The sequence below is a fragment of the Cucurbita maxima genome, unplaced genomic scaffold, assembly GCF_002738345.1.
Source record: "Cucurbita maxima cultivar Rimu unplaced genomic scaffold, Cmax_1.0 Cma_Scf00004, whole genome shotgun sequence".
Taxonomy (NCBI): Eukaryota; Viridiplantae; Streptophyta; class Magnoliopsida; order Cucurbitales; family Cucurbitaceae; genus Cucurbita; species Cucurbita maxima.
In genome coordinates, this window is record NW_019272020.1 from 5600063 (window position 1) to 5617097 (window position 17035).

At 36.5% G+C, this 17035-nt stretch overlaps 3 protein-coding genes across 3 annotated transcripts; 2 read left to right on the forward strand and 1 right to left on the reverse strand.

Annotated features, from left to right (window-relative positions):
- Positions 1-2544: 2544 nt before the first annotated feature.
- LOC111478322 (high mobility group B protein 13-like) lies at positions 2545-3664 on the reverse strand. The gene is made up of 3 exons (XM_023122525.1): positions 3146-3664; positions 2967-3035; positions 2545-2862 (listed from the first exon to the last, which is right to left on the reverse strand). The coding sequence occupies exons 1-3, from the start codon at positions 3575-3577 to the stop codon at positions 2782-2784; spliced, it is 582 nt and encodes a 193-aa protein (XP_022978293.1). The 5' UTR covers positions 3578-3664; the 3' UTR covers positions 2545-2781.
- Positions 3665-5816: 2152 nt separating this feature from the next.
- LOC111478215 (serine/threonine-protein kinase STN8, chloroplastic) lies at positions 5817-10179 on the forward strand. The gene is made up of 4 exons (XM_023122380.1): positions 5817-6463; positions 7072-7245; positions 8343-8747; positions 9643-10179. The coding sequence occupies exons 1-4, from the start codon at positions 5891-5893 to the stop codon at positions 9991-9993; spliced, it is 1503 nt and encodes a 500-aa protein (XP_022978148.1). The 5' UTR covers positions 5817-5890; the 3' UTR covers positions 9994-10179.
- Positions 10180-13491: 3312 nt separating this feature from the next.
- Positions 13492-16953, forward strand: LOC111478170 (receptor-like protein kinase FERONIA). The gene is made up of 2 exons (XM_023122316.1): positions 13492-13647; positions 13870-16953. The coding sequence occupies exon 2, from the start codon at positions 13950-13952 to the stop codon at positions 16644-16646; it is 2697 nt and encodes an 898-aa protein (XP_022978084.1). The 5' UTR covers positions 13492-13647; positions 13870-13949; the 3' UTR covers positions 16647-16953.
- Positions 16954-17035: the final 82 nt, after the last annotated feature.

Here is a 17035-nt window from a genome sequence, read left to right on the forward strand (position 1 = left end):
TTTTCCTTTAAAAAAATGCCCCAATCGAATCAGACCCAGTTATGCAATCATCGCAAAAAAAAAAAAAAAAAATGTAGAAAATGGGAAAAAAAAAAAAAGAGAAATAAAGAGAAATGGTTTACCTGCAATAAGGGATGAAAGAGAAGGGTTATCGTCTCGGAATTGATGAAAGGAAGTAGAGAAGCAGAGAGATCAGAGGCCCCTTCAATGCACTGAATACGAAATCATAGTGCTAAATGGCAGAGAAGTGAGAGAAGAAGAAGGCGAAGGCGGATCGAGGGATCTCCCACCTGAAATCGCCGTCACCGGAGATAAATCGGGGGCGGGAAGATCAAAAACACCCAAAAGAAAACAAATTAATTAAGAACTGGGAAAGGTAAAGAAAGGGGCAGAGGGATAAGAATAGAAAAGAAAAAGGGAGAGATTGAAACCAGAATGAATTGGAGAGAGAGTGTGAGAGAGAGAGATGCTAAGACCGAGGAAATCGGAAAACCACCCATTTTGCATTCGGCTCGGTTCGGTTCTAATTCAGTGAAATACTCCACCGTCCCGTCCTTACCTAGAGATGTTCTTTAAATCCGAATCGAACCCATAAAGATCCACCTCAAATCACTTGGGAAATTTCCATTTAAGCACGGAATGATAAACATTTCCTTATCAAAATTATATTCTCAGCTTCTGCTCATGACCGTCATCACGTCATAAGATATCTATTTTCAACAAATAATCCTCCTGCTATCTTCAATCAAAGAACAAAAGAGTAGCTCAATTAAGAGACCGGACTTGTTGTTCGATAAATCCGCAATGCTACAAAAGGGTGAACTACTACCTCTAAATCCAAAGTGGGTCCGTCTTCGACTCGAGAAGCTATTCAAACTGATTGTCCTCGTGTTGATCTCTCTTTATTTTCGTATCTATCGTTTTTGATGTTCTATAACTCTTTTACACGTTGAATCAACTAAGACACTAAATTAATAACCATCGAGTGTTAAGATTTATCTAACCTTACATTCCCTATAGTCAAATATACCTGATTACACAAATTCTCTACGTTCTGCACAAAACAATGCCAGTGTATAAATAAATACGTCACTGATAAACCGCCATAGATAAGAAATTTGAAGTCGGATATTAAAATTTCATAAACTATTTATTTTTATTTATTTTAATTAAATTATTTTTAGATGAATTTAGATTAGACTTAGTAGCTAAGGAACTTTTATTGCTATCATTGTCATAATTTCACATCAAAATTCCATTAATCACTTAGTTAAAGAAAGTGCAAAAAGAGAAAAGATTTGAAGAATATTAGATAATATTTAAGGATTAAGAAATGGATTATAGATTCTAAACCAATCGTACAAATTTAATATTTATTTTTTATATTTGTACTATTTAAATTTTAGGGAAATTCATATGACTCGATAATCTGAACTACCAATCAATTTCTGTTAAGGAATATTATCTCTATGGGTACGAGGTCTTTTGGGAAGCGTAAAATAAAGTCATTAAATCTTAATATCATACTATTGTGGAGAGTCGTGTTGATCTAAGAGGTAAGTAATTTAGAATAAATTTCATACAATAAATTTATGAGGGAAAAAAGATTTTTTTTAAAAAAATTATAAATAAAAGCAGAGAGAGAAAGATACCCTAAAATTTATTTTAAGGAGGGGTACGGAAATGTCTATTTTGGTAATTTCAAGATGGATCTGAATAAAAACGTAAGAAAGAGGAAAAAGCGGACGATGGGGACAGTTTCTGCCGACTTGTCGTTCACGTTTTTTAAGTCTTTTAAAACTTAACAAGCGCCTGTTATTCGTGTCGGTTTCCAGATATTATAGTCTTTTTTTTTTACCATTATAATTTTTATTTACTGTAAATTAATTTAAATTCTATTTTTTCTATAATAATTTTCACTTGTTAATATTTGGTAATAATGTATTATTAATTTTTTAAAAATTTCATAAAAGTCGATTATTTAGTATTTTTAAAGTATGAGGTCAAAAATAGACATTTTAAAAATTCATGGACAAAAATATAATTTATTTAAAAGTTTAAGGATAAAAAAAAAAAATAAATAAATATTTTTAAAGTTTAATAATTAAAAATTAGAGAAAAAAATATTTTTTAATAAAAATAGGTGCCACATCATTCTTCTTCTAATTAATGAAAAAATTGATGAATTACAAAAAAATGCCACTAAATACAAATGGTAGGGATACTAAGCTTGACTTTGGAGGGTAAAAAAGTAATTTTGCTACTTTTTAATTAACATTTAAAGTAAAGATACTTATATATTGTTATTTTAATGGATTAAAATAAAATAATTTAATTTAATTTAATTTAATTTATGATTGCATCAATTTATTTTGTTATTTATTAATTATACTTTTTTTAAAAAACAAAAGTGGTAGTATTATTTATTGCAAAATTAATCTATTCAATGGTGGATTCGATCAATCTCTCTTCAATTTCTAAACTCATACAGAAAATTCAATTCAGATCATAAAGGCGCGAGAGAAAAATCATGAACAGGCACTGATTTGGAATTTCTTCATTTTCAGACATTAATTGAAGTGAAGAAGACGGAGATTGATATTGATTACAAACTCAATGTTTCAATCAAAGCATAGAGAAGCACATAATGAGGTATTACATTGATTTCTTTCTTTACCTTTGAAATCATTGATTGAATGTCACTTTCAGAAGAAATCCAAAGAAGATGAAATCGGAAAGTAAGGGAAAAATCGAAAGCGATGAACAAAACTGAGACTGATTTCAAAAACCTGTGACGAATTCTGAAGAATCCAACGAGGAGTTTTCGCCGACCGATTCTTCTCCGTCGCCGATTTCATATTCCTGAAACAATCGGCGGATTGTAGATTGATTTCACATTGAAGCGGATGAATCCGAAGTTTTAGAAAAATCAAGAAATCGCTTCGAAATTAGGGATCGGAACTTACAGGAAACTGCGCATCGGCAAAAATCTTCTCTCGCTCCTTCTCTCTGAGACTCCGAATCGGAGAAATCCTCTGATCCAAATCATCCAAATCATCCAAATCATCCAAAATCAGCAAACGAACAACAGATAAAACATGAATCAACGGATCGAAACTTCAAACGCGCAAAACAGAACGTTTACCATACAGTACAATCTGAGTTCCTTCAATCTGAACAACCTATCGACCTCCATCTCCAGATCTCTCTGCTCCTTACTTCTCTGCAACAACTCCTTCATTCGCAACTCCAAGATCATATCTCTTTCTTTCAACATCTGCTCCGTTCGCTCACGTTCCAATCTCAATCTCTCGAGTTTCCTCTTAACCGCATTGAGTTCATCCGCCAGAGACAAATCACAGGACTCGACACTCGCGGCCTTCGCGTGAATCGGTGGATGGTTCTCCTTGTTGGCATCGGTAGGGAGCGAGATCTGGATCCGTTCCGGCTTGGATTTGATGACTTTAGCGACAGCAGGTACAGGATTCGGGAGCGAGTTTTTCGGCTGGAGTGGCCGGCGGCCGGACTTGAGAGGAAGATCGTGAGGTGTGGCTAAGGGTTGGTGAAGAGCCTGCATATTGGTGGAGACGGAGAATTGGTGTGGAAGAGAAATGGAATCATAGAAAAGAGATGATTGGGAGAGAGTGCTTTTGGATGTATTGTGTTTGTGTTTGTAGGGTTTGAATTTGAAATTAGACAGGCGGCAACGGCTACTTTATTTAATAATAATTTCTGTTGGATTACTTTTAACACTCTACCATGATCGACAGACATGTCTATTTTGCACCTATTTTACGAGGATTCTCGGTTTAAATGGAGAGGGAGAAGGGAACATTTTTTCCCTGTTAGATAAATAGGGTCGGGGACAAGATTATATTCCTGTCTCCTCATCATTACAAAATGTGTTGTAATATTAAATTTTGATTTTTTAAAAATTGCTTTCATTTATTAGATTTTTTTTTTTGGAAATTTTAAAATAACCCGTAGGAAATCCGATTCCTACAAGGTCTCGTGGGGAGTCTCGGCCCCGATCACGACAAAAATAAATGAAAAATTTTGCGTGAATAAAGATGGGAAAGATTTGTTTGAAAGGGAAAAAGAGAGAGAGTTTCATTTACTTACTAAGCTACTCTCGAGCCTCCTGTAGCTTTTCCCGTCCACCCTTTATCGAGGGGTGGTTGTGTACCGGGAATGTTATAGCAAATAAGAAAGTTTAAAGTTTAAAAAACTATAATTATTAATTTGAGAATTTAATTGATACTTGGGTATAATTAATATATGTTATTTAAAAATGTTAATAAAATACGTAATATATACTTAAAAAAGAGAATATTCTCTGTTCCTTAAATAATCACAAGAGATTATTAAAAAAAATATGTCACATTCAATCAATTTAATATAATTAAATTCCAACTAAAGAAATGTGGAGGGTAAAAAAACAAAAAGAAAATGACTTTTTTTATTTATTTTTTTATTTTTTACCAGTCTCTTTTTACTGTTCCCTTCCATGGTTTCATTGCATTTTTAGGTTCATACATCTTTTTTTATTTATTCTTGTTCCTTTAAATATTTTATTTTAATTCTTAAACTTTACGCTACGGATCATTTAAGATAATTCTAATGTGACAAGCCGAACATTCTCTAAAATAATTTATGAAAAAAATCATAAAATATATTGAAATCTTAGATGAAAATCGAGACATGAAATGGGTGTGACAGTGACATAAAACGGTGTGATTGTGAATGTTCAGATCCTAATTTTTGTTTCGGGTCACTATTGCATTGTTTCAACTTTCAATTTGCATATAGCATTCTAACAAATTTATATTTCAAAGACAGCGTTAAAATATTTATGAAAATTTTGAAAAAACAGATGGATATTTTTATAATTTAGCCCGACATTCTTAACCCTAAACTTTCAATTTCAATTTTATAAAATTTGACAACATCCTAATACATATGTACTCACCTGAAATGGTTTCGTGAACTATCAACTTGTAAAGGACATGATGTTCGGTAAAGATATCACAAGATACAAACTAATAGGAATGAATCTTCATATTTGTGGACATATGCAATGCATTTACAAAGATCACTTCACTTATAGGCTCTCGAAGGACGAAAGGAATAACCAAATGAATCGAGTTTCAGAGATTCAATGGCACTCGAGTTAACGCTGAAAGTGTATTCATGTATCTAATCATAGAATTTTGAAGTAGATGAGAAATTAGCAACAAGTAACAATTCTAGAATCTAGAGCTTTGTAGAGTACATGAGTACCTCTCCAATATTCCGTCGACCTAGTGTAACTATCATGTATTTGTGGGATCCCAAATCGATTGGAGAGGAGAACAAAACATTGTTTATAAGGGTGTGGAGACTTTCCCTAGCAAATGTGTTAACCTTGAGAGGAGGCTTGAAAGGGAAAGCTCAAAAAGGACAATATCTGCTAGTGGTGGGTTTGGACTGTTACAAATGATATCAAAGCCAGACATCGGGTAGTGTGCCAGCGAGGACGATGAGCTCCAAAGGGGAGTGGACACCAAACAGTGTTCCACCATATTTTATTTCTCTAAAAGGTCTCTTTACATAAAATTTCTCCAAACAAAACATACTTATCTTGATTCATTTAGGTATCCAATCTTATCCATTCCATTCAGTTAGTTCGTTTACTAAATAAGAACAACAGATGCAAAAAGAGAAAAAGGAACCCAAAGGGACCCACTTACCCACATCTCAGCGCTAAAGATTTTGGAACTCACAAGTGGATAAAGTTGATAAAGCCACGCGGCCTCAGTGCAGCCACTGCCCCACGCCACTCTCGCAATCTGTAAGATGATGCCGCGCAACACCCTCCCATCGCGACACCCATTTACTCGAAATCACGCCAATGGCCTCTCTCATCTTCCCATTTGCAATTTCCCTCCAACAAACCCACCAAACCCGATTCTCTCCTCTGAAACCCATTCTTCCAACAGAAATCCCCCTCTTCGCCGGAACTTTCAGGCCCAAACCGTCGGCGGGCAAGTGCCGAGCATCATTCTTCGGCGACATCTCTGATGATCTCCTCAATAACCTAGACGGCCCTCTGCGAATCGATCAACTTCCAGTTTTGCAATCTGGGTATGTTCAATTTCAACGATTCTCTGGGGAATTGAGCGATTTGCAGAAATGGGGTTTCATTGTTTTTGCTGGGTTCATTTGGGTTTATCTCACTGCTCGACCAGGGGTTCTGTTTGGCGCCATTGATACGTACCTTCTGGCTCCTCTGCAGCTGGGGCTGTATAGTTTGATAGGAAGAAGAAACTTGAAGAGCTCTGACTTTGTGATTGGCTCAAAACTAGGAGAGGGTTCGTTCGGAGTTGTTTATTCGGGTGCATTTCTTCCGAAGAATGTGAAGATTGAAAATCGAACGAGCAAAGTTTTGGAGTTGGATGGGAAGGACAAAGTGATTCTTAAGAAGGTAACACTCTATACAATGATTTTTTGTGGCTGTTTCAAACTTGTTTGTGGCTGTTTCCTTCGATTACGTTTTACTCTTCAAAATTCATCTACTGATTATGATATCAGTTGATCTGGTCTCACTTTGATTAGTTGCGCTTTTTCTGAGCCTATAGGAGGAGACATCTTTGCACGCTTTCATATAGAGGGGTCGATAATAAACCTTATTCGATTACGTTTCACTATTCAAACTTCATCTATAGATTTCCGAAGCTGGAGTTGGTTACACACAAATTCCCTTTTCTTCGATATTCGAGTCGAGTTGGTCTCTTTTTAAGCCTATAGGAGAAGGCATCTTTGCACGCTTTCATATAGAGAAGAGGGCCTTATTCGATTACGTTTTACTATTCAAAATTCATCTATGGATTTCCGAAGCTAGAGTTTGTTACACACAAATCCACTTTTCTTCGATATTCGAGTTTAGCTGGTCTCTTTTTAAGCCTATAGGAGAGGGCATCTTTGCACGCTTTCATATAGAGAGGTCGATAATAAACCTTATTCGATTACGGTTTACTCTTCAAAATTCAACTACGGATTGAGTTGGTTACACTGTTTGATGGCAATTTACAGATTAAAGTTGGAGTTAAAGGAGCTGAAAAATTTGGGGAATATGAAGAGTGGTTTAACTACAGGCTTTCAAGAGCAGCGCCTGAAACTTGTGCTGAGTTTCTTGGCAGTTTTGTAGCTGATAGAGAAAACAGGCAATTCTCTGCAGGAGGAAAATGGCTCGTTTGGAAATTTGAGGTACTTGAGTTTGGTATCATTTTTTAGAACACTTTATTCATATGCTATCTTATCATCCAATAATGTGCACCTCTGGCCATTCATCTTCAGTAACAATTCAAGTTATATGCAATGGAGAGGTAGGGACGTAGAAAGTTTTTGAACTCGTGATTTATCAATAACATTTTGTGAAAAATTTAGGCTCGGTTTGATATTGATTTCGTTCTTTGTCTTTCGATATTTGAAATTTATGTTTGTTTTCTCCAAATGGTGTGGTGTGTTAGATGATGCACCATCCTCCTTGGTCGCATCATAACACCTGTCTAGGCCCTCGCGTTTCCGTGTGGGCGCCACTTGAGGGTCGCCGCTTCTTTTGTTGCAACGTAAGGGTCACAACCTACTCTCTTCATAGGTAGGTTGACATTGGGCCCCCAAGGGGGTAGATTGTGAGATCCCACATTGGTTGGAGAAAGGAACGAAACATTCCTTATAAAGGTGTGGAAATCTCTCCCTAGTAGATGCATTTTAAAACCGTGAGGTTAACGGTGATACATAATGACTCAAAGCGGACAATATCTGCTAGTGGTGGGCTTGAGCTATTACAAATGGTACCAGAGCCAGACACTAGGCAGTGTGCCCGTTAGGACGTTGGTCCCCAAAGGGGGTGGATTGTGAGATTCCACATCAGTTGGAGAGGGAACGAAACATTTCTTATAAGGGTGTGGAAACCTCTCCTTAATATACGTGTTTTAAAACCGTGAGGTTGACGACGATATGTAACAAGCTAAAGCGGACAATATTTGCTGGCGATGAGCTTGGGGTATTACAAATGATATCAGAGTCAGACACCGGGTGGTGTGCCAGCGAGGACGTTGGACCCTCAAGGGGGGCGGATTGTGAGATCCCATATCGGTTGGAGAGGAGAACGAAACATTCCTTATTAGGATGTAGAAACCTCTTCTTAGTAGACGCGTTTTAAAACTGTGAGACTGACGATGATACGTAACGGGCCAAAGCGGATAATATCTACTAGCGGTGGGCTTGGACTTGGAGGACTTGGGCTTGGAGGCAGCTTTCCAAAACCACTAGGTTTAATCTCAAGGATGTTTTATATGCAGGGAGATCAGACTCTTGGAGATTACATGAAAGATAGAAGCTTCCCCCTAAACTTGGAAACGCTAATGTTCCGACGTGTCTTACAAGGCATGAACTCGACCGAAAGAAATGCATTGATAATCAAGCAAATACTCCGCCAAATCATCACATCATTGAAGAAGATCCATGACACAGGCATCGTTCACAGGGACGTAAAGCCAGCAAACTTAGTAGTAACCAAGAAAGGACAGGTAAAGATTATAGATTTCGGGGCAGCCACCGATCTCCGAATTGGCAAGAACTACGTACCAAACCTTGCTTTGCTGGATCCCGACTACTGTCCTCCCGAGCTGTACGTGATGCCCGAAGAAACACCTAGCCCTCCTCCAGCTCCCATTGCTGCACTTCTTTCTCCTATTCTCTGGCAGGTAAGCTGATCTCCATGGATCTTTTCTTAATGCTCAAAGTTTGGGGTTCTGATGCTTATTAGAAATGATGTATCTTTGATGCCAAGTTCTGTTTAAGTTTAGCTTATTCATCTGTAGAATGATCCTTGCTGTTCAAAGGCTGTTGTTGGACCTTGTCCAAGCCTATCGCTAGTAGATATTGTCTCCTCTTTGAGTTTTCTCTTTTGAGGTTTCCCTTTCCCTCAAAGTTTTTGAAACACGTCTACTAGGAAAAGGTTTCCACATCCTTATAGGTTTTTATTCTCCTTTCCAACCGAGGTGGGATCTCACAATCCACCTCCCTTCAGGGTCCAGTGTCCTCGCTGGCACTTGTTCTCGAGACCCCCCAATCCACTTTGGGGCCCAGACTCTTTGCTGGCTCATCACCCAGTGTCTGGCTTTGATACCATTTGTAACCGTCCAAGCCCACTGTTAGCAGATACTGTCCTCTTTGGAGTTTTCCTTTTGGGGTTTTCCTCAAGATTTTTAAAACATGTCCGTTAGGGAAAGGTTTCCACACCCTTATAAAGGTGTTTCGTTCTCCTCTCCAACCGACGTGGGATCACACAATCCACCCCTTTGTGGCCAGTGTTCTCGTTGGCACTCACTCCTTTCTCCAATCGATGTGGGACCCGAATCCACTTTGGGGCCTAGCCTTCTTGTTGGCACATCACCCAGTGTCTGGCTCTGATACCTTTGTAATGCTAGCAAATATTGTCCTTTTTGGGCTCTTCCTTTCGGGCTTCCCTTCAAAGTTTTTAAAACGCGTCTGATAAGGAAAGGTTTCCACACCCTTATAAAGTGTGTTTCTTTCTCCTCTCCAACTAATGTCGGATTTTAAAGTATTTTGTTTTGGAAACTGTTTGTGTTATTGCAGCTGAACAGCCCTGATCTGTTCGACATGTATTCTGCTGGTATTGTGCTTATGCAAATGGCAGTACCAAGCTTGAGGAGTAGTGCTGGGTTGAAGAATTTCAATATGGAAATTAAGAACTATGGATATGACTTGAATGAATGGAGGGAGAGAACACGAACGAAGCCTGATTTGACGATACTCGATCTCGACTCGAGGAGAGGGTGGGATCTCGCAACGAAGCTCGTTTCGGAGAGAGGCTCGCTTAGAAGGGGGCGTTTATCGGCTTCCGCTGCTCTGAGGCATCCTTATTTCTTGTTGGGGAGTGATCAGGCAGCAGCAGTTATTTCAAAACTAAACTTGGTCAAGAAATGAGTTTGTAAGTAGAAATTTATATATTCATTTGCAAGATTATAACCTTTAAGCCAATGCCTTCCAATGCTAAATTTTGACTCTTGAGAGAATCTCGACCAATATCAAACATATATGTAGCTGCTTTTCAGTTGGGTTGACTTTTTTTTAAAGTGAAAAAGTGAAAAATCGGATCAGTTCGTGAGTTGACATTTTTTTTTGTCAAACTGACTAATACGAATCCTATTCTCCTCAACTTTTAAGATTACTACGAAGATTAAAAATTATTGACATTTGTAACCCATGTTAGTGATATGTTATTATTGAATGTTTAATATTTGAGCCTTACGAGATTTTAGTTATTAATGTAATAAATATTAGAATATTTTCTTGCACGATAATTATTATTATTATTATTATTATGTAATTAATATAAAATATTATTGAATGATATTTTAACAAGAAAAAAATATCATTTTGATATTTTCAATTAGTCTATGGTCGAATTTCACCCCTCTACTAATCTATATATTAAATAATTGATGATAAAATAATAACTGAACCGAATTAGGTATTCATTAAAAAAAAATTAATTAATGTTTCAATGTTTTGTTTTTATTTTAAAAATTATGTTTATTTTCTTGCAATTTCTTTGTAATTATTTGTATTTTTCTAAAAAAATTATTTTAATTCTTAAACTAAACTTAACAAATAAAAAATAATTTTTCAAAAATATTTAATAATAGTTTATAAACTTTATTTTTAAAAATAAAAGACAAAAACTAATTAGTTAGCAAACTAACTTCTAATTCTGACCCAAACGGTGCGTTGCATGTTATTATTATTGTTATTTTTTTTGGTAACCAAATAAAGATTATTTATTTATTTATTATTATTATTATTATTTATGCTTCAAGATGGTTTGTGAAGTTATAGGTAATAATAATATAAAAAAAATTAAATTAAGTAAAAATATCTATAAATTTATACTTTTATCTCGAAAATAATATTCAATTTTAAAATATCAATAATACTCTTAAAATTTTTAAAAAATCTATCAAATATTTTTAGAGTTAGTTTTAGATAGAAACGATAATACTTTATTTAAAAAATGGTCTTAAAGTATTTTTGTCTTTTAAAAAATTAAAAAATATATTGTAATATGTTTTAAAATATCCATGAAATTTTAAAAATAGCATTCATCTTTTACCTTTATAAAAAAAAATTAAAAAAAAATTTAGCTATCTACACCTCATAGATTATCTCCAAACTTTTTAATTTTTCGTCATGGTGAAGCTGGTGACATGTGTTTTTAAATCATGAGTCTGAAAACGATGCATAACGGACTAAGACAAACAAGATTTGGTAGCGGTGACATAGACTATTACAAATAGTATCAGAACTAGACACCAAACAGTGTGTACTAGTGAGAACACTGGAAGCTCGATGAATTGTGAGATCTCATATCAATTGGAGAAGATAACGAATTCGATACATAAAAAACTCTCTTTGAATTTGTTTACCATACATAAAAGAAAAGAAAAATAAAATATATTTTCTTGGTTTTATTTTATCACAACTTTATTCCTTTGAGCCTAATTCTTTTTAATGGTTAATTTAAAAATAAAAAAATAAAGAAAATGAAAATAAATCTTAATATATATAAAAACATAAACTATTATTTATTTTTTTCACACATTGTTTTTAATATTTTTAATATCTGTTAATAAAAAAATTTCAATTTTAAGACATACTTCAAAAACAAAATATAAGCTTTTAATAACTATATTCTTTAATTTTTTTTAAAAAAATTGACACGTATGAAAATAAAAAAAGAAAATGACAAATTATTTCACCTACAAAAGGTGAGATTTTATCATTTTAAAATGATGATTATTTAAAAATGAAAAAAAAATGATTTATCCACGTAAGCCGGGAATGGGAAGACAGGTGGAAGTGGGCCCCACCCACGTTGGTATTTAGCACTAAAAATAGCTGGCGCCTAATGGGCGTCACGACGCGCCGACTGATAAACCAAATCCAAACGCGTGTACCTTTATTCCCATTAAAATTAATTTTAAAAATAAATAAAATAAAAAGGAAAACGCGTAAAATCAGGAATTTATTTGATTTATTCAACACAATTTTTATTAATATTATTTTCTAGTTTCATTTTGGCTTATCTTTCTCTAAATGTTTCTGACCGTCCGATTAAACTTCTCTCTCAGATCCACCGTCCATTGAGTCATAGCGTACCATCCACCACAAATTCAAACTTTTCCGCATATGCCATCAAACCCAACGACACCAGACATATATTAGTTGGCCGCTTTTTGTTTCACAAAAGGCTATATACGTAATTTTGCCTTCTCTCAAAAATGTCCAAAATAATTAATGTTTTATTTAATATTCCCTCCAAAAAATAAAAATAAATAAAAATTTTAAAAATGATCCGCTTATTGAACAATATCCAGTAATAATTTTTTTGAATTTTTTATAAGTTCAAGGGTATGTTTGAGACAAAGTACAGAATTTAGAGTATTTTTATTAATTTAGTTTTCGTAATATAATGCGTTTAACTATTGAGTTATATTTAACTTAATTTTTTTAATATAATCCTACACGGAGTATTTACGATATGGTGACTCGGTTAGTACACTGGATTGATTGATTAGTTAGATTACGTAACTTAAAAGGTAAAAATGAATGTTAAGTCAAAATATGGATAAAACACGTCGATTGGTATAACTATTTGGTCTATGTTTTTTCTATTTCTTTTAGAATAAGACATTTTGTAAAATCTGAAATTTTCATCCCGATAACTATCATGGTATATCCAGGTTAATTATGATTGCAATAAGATGATACCAAGTTTGTCAGGTTTAATAAATACCTATCATAGTAAAATCCAAAATGTTCATATCCACGATTCACAATTTGACCTAGGTCAAACAGGATATGACATTACTCGATTATGTCTAACTCAAGGATGCCTTTGCTTTCCGCCTTCTATCATTGATAAGTTAGCTCGGCTTGTCACATCTTTCACAACATGACATCCAAACCTACTAAAGTACGACGTGATGCTCGAAAACTCTGTAATTGGATCATCAACATCTGTAGCCCAACAGTAATTTTTAGTAAATACAATTCCTACTGTCACACGATGTATGATTTTTTATAATAATAGCCTCTACTAAACTTTTCTTTCATTCCTTACCGAGTAATGTAGTTCGAGCTACACAAACTAAAAAACATGTTCTTACAGCTTATAAACACACACTTTATTTCCTTGATTTCAAATTATGAATTTTTATTTTTTTTAAAAAATTTAAGTTTAATTATACCACGGTAGAAATTAAATAATTGTTAGTATGTTATCGACGTTGAACTATTCTTAAATTGGTTAGAGGGAGTTGTCTCACCTAACCCAAAGAGGTAGTGGCAAAATCGTAGATAAGTTGAAAATCCAAGGGCGTTATTGTAGAACAATTGGAAAGCTGATTGAATGAGACACTGAATATTGCGGCCCGCACCGAAGCTCTTGGCTGGCACCATCTTCTTCCCCATTTCCTAAGGTTTCGGGTCTTTTACTTTTGGGCTTTCCACCATTGTTTCACAGTCATCTCTCTGCTTCTCCTTCCTCTTCAATCCGGTTCCTCAATCGCCTCTCTCCAGGTAAGCTTTCTCCTCCAAATCTCTACTTTCTGGATCCATCGAAGGAGATAATTTGCTTTAGCTTTGTGTTTTTCCTTTGCTTGGATCTGATTCATCTTACATCCTTTTTGATTTTCACTTCATTGGCTTGTAATTTCTCGGATCGAACTCGTATGATGATTGATTGGTTGCTTGCTGATGCTGGAAGTTGGTGATTTACTTGTTCTGTTGATTTCTGTGTAGGAAATTTTGGATTCTTGTCAAGTTTAATCGGCTGTTGATGTTGTTCTGATCTAGAGAGGAAGAAGTTTTCGAGTTGACTCATGAAGGAAATTCATAAGTTCCGTCTTGCATTTGCATTTGCATCGATCTCTGTTTTCGTTTGCTTGTTCTTCGATGTTCATGTGGTTTTAGCAGACAATTACGTTCCCCGGGATTTCATTCTCCTCGATTGTGGAGGGCCTTCGACTGCCAACGACGTCGATAACCGGAAATGGATGACCGATGACAAATCCAAGTTTATTCCGGCGAGGGGGAATAGCACCGTATCGAAAGCCGCTACACAGGATCCTTCAGTTCCTGATATCCCTTTCATGACGGCTAGGGTTTTCAGCTCTAATTTCACCTACAGCTTTCCTGTGGCCCCTAGTCGTTTATTCGTTCGTCTCTACTTTTACCCTTCTTCTTACAGTGGCCTTAATGCATCTGATGCTCTTTTCTCTGTCTCCACTCAATCCTATACCCTTCTTAAGAACTTCAGCGCTGCACAAACTGCCGAGGCTTTGAATTTTGCTTATATCATTAAGGAATACTCAATCTATGTTGAAGATGGATGGTTGAACTTGACTTTCGTTCCATCCTCCAGTCATCCAAAGGCCTATGCATTTGTGAATGGGATTGAGATTGTATCCATGGCTGATATTTACAGCGATACTTCTGGGACTCTTCTGGTTGTTGGCCCATCTACTCCATTCACTGTGGATAACACCACTGCGCTTGAGAATGTCTATCGGTTGAATGTCGGGGGCAATGATATTATGCCTTCCGGTGATACGGGAATGTATAGGTCTTGGTTTGATGACACACCATATTTGTATGGTGCAGCACAGGGAGTGACAATGACTACTGATCAGAACACGACGATTAATTATCCGCCGAGTATTCCTACTTATGTTGCGCCGGTTGATGTCTACTCCACTGCTAGAGCAATGGGACCTGATAACAATGTCAATTTGAATTATAACATGACATGGATATTGCCTGTTGACTCTGGGTTCTTTTACCTTGTTAGGCTCCATTTTTGTGAGGTTGCTGCAAATATCACAAAAGTCAACCAAAGAGTCTTTGACATTTACATCTTTAATCAAACTGCTATGGATGGTGCCGACGTGGTTGCCTGGGCTGGAAGTAATTATATTCCTGTGTACAAAGATTATGTGGTTTTCATTCCTAGTGGTGGAAGTCCACAGAAGGATTTATGGCTCGAACTGCATCCAGACAAGTCTATGGTCCCCAATTACTACGATTCAATCTTGAACGGAGCGGAGATTTTCAAAATCAGTGACTCGAATGCTAATCTTGCAGGACCAAATCCTATTCCTGCGCCAAAACAGGAAATTATTGATCCATCATTAGCTAACCCAGCATCTTCTCATGGTAAATCGAAGAATAAGGCAGGGATCATTGCTGGAGTTGTTTGTGGAGTAGCTGCTTTAGCTCTGATCATTGGTTTCTTTGTTATTGCTAAACGTCGCCGTGGGCATGGGAAAGATTCTAGCTCGGTTGAAGGACCGTCAGGATGGCTCCCTCTTTCTCTCTATGGAAATTCCCATTCAGCTGGATCTGCTAAGACAAATACAACTGGAAGCTATACCTCCTCCCTGCCTTCCAACCTTTGCCGCCACTTCTCATTTTCTGAGATCAAGGCTGCCACAAGGGACTTTGATGAATCTTTACTACTTGGAGTGGGTGGTTTTGGAAAAGTTTATAAGGGAGTCATTGATGGTGGGACTACGGAAGTTGCCATTAAGCGTGGGAACCCTCTCTCTGAGCAAGGTGTGCATGAATTTCAGACCGAGATTGAAATGCTCTCTAAGCTTCGCCATCGCCACCTTGTGTCGTTGATTGGCTACTGCGAAGAGAATTGTGAAATGATCCTGGTTTATGATTGCATGGCTCATGGAACACTGCGAGAACATTTATACAAGACTCACAAGCCACCATTGTCTTGGAGGCAAAGGCTCGAAATATGCATTGGAGCTGCCCGTGGTCTGCATTATCTCCACACTGGTGCCAAGTATACAATTATTCACCGAGATGTGAAGACAACCAACATCCTTTTGGATGAAAAGTGGGTGGCAAAAGTATCTGATTTCGGGTTGTCGAAAACGGGTCCTACATTGGATCACACCCATGTTAGCACTGTAGTGAAAGGTAGTTTCGGATACTTGGATCCTGAATACTTTAGGCGACAGCAATTGACTGACAAATCAGATGTTTACTCCTTCGGAGTCGTTCTCTTTGAGGTCCTATGCGCTCGGCCAGCCTTGAACCCAACACTCCCCAAGGAGCAAGTGAGTTTAGCTGAATGGGCTGCACACTGCTACATCAAGGGCATTTTAGATCAGATAATTGACCCATTCCTTAAGGGGAAGATTGCATCGGAGTGTCTCAAGAAATTTGCAGAGACAGCAATGAAATGTGTGTCTGATCAGGGCATTGACAGGCCATCGATGGGCGACGTTCTCTGGAATCTAGAGTTCGCGTTGCAGCTGCAGGAGAGTGCCGAAGAGAGTGGCAAGGTAGGCAGCGGGATGGACATAGAAGAAGGTCAGCTCGATGTAGTTTACAAAGGAAAGAAGGATCTAGATGCTTCCCCAGGCATTGATGGAAACATAACCGACTCGAGAAGCACTGGAATCAGTATGAGCATCGGAAGCCGAAGCCTTGCCAGTGAAGATTCGGACGGCTTGACGCCGAGTGCTGTATTCTCACAGATCATGAATCCAAAAGGTCGTTAACATCTGAAGAAGAGGCAGAACTCACTCAACTCTGTAAGGCCATAATACTTTTATAGTTTTGATTGATCAAAAGTACAATCTGAGGCTACGAATTGTTTCAATCCAAAGCAAAATATCTTTTATTATTCTGCCTGGTAGTATGAATTGTATGTATAAAGTATCGATAGAGATATCGGTATATTCAAACATATTTTTACTTCTTACTCACTTTCTTGTGTGGATTGATTTTTTTTCCCTTTGCCTGCACTGTTTCTTTATTATTGACTGCCTAAGTGTATTATTTTGTACTAATCTATGTCATTCTTTTTACTGTCTTTAATATATTTTTTTTAGTATCAATTCCATCTTTTTGGAAATGGAACGAACCGTTATAAAACCATTCTTTATAA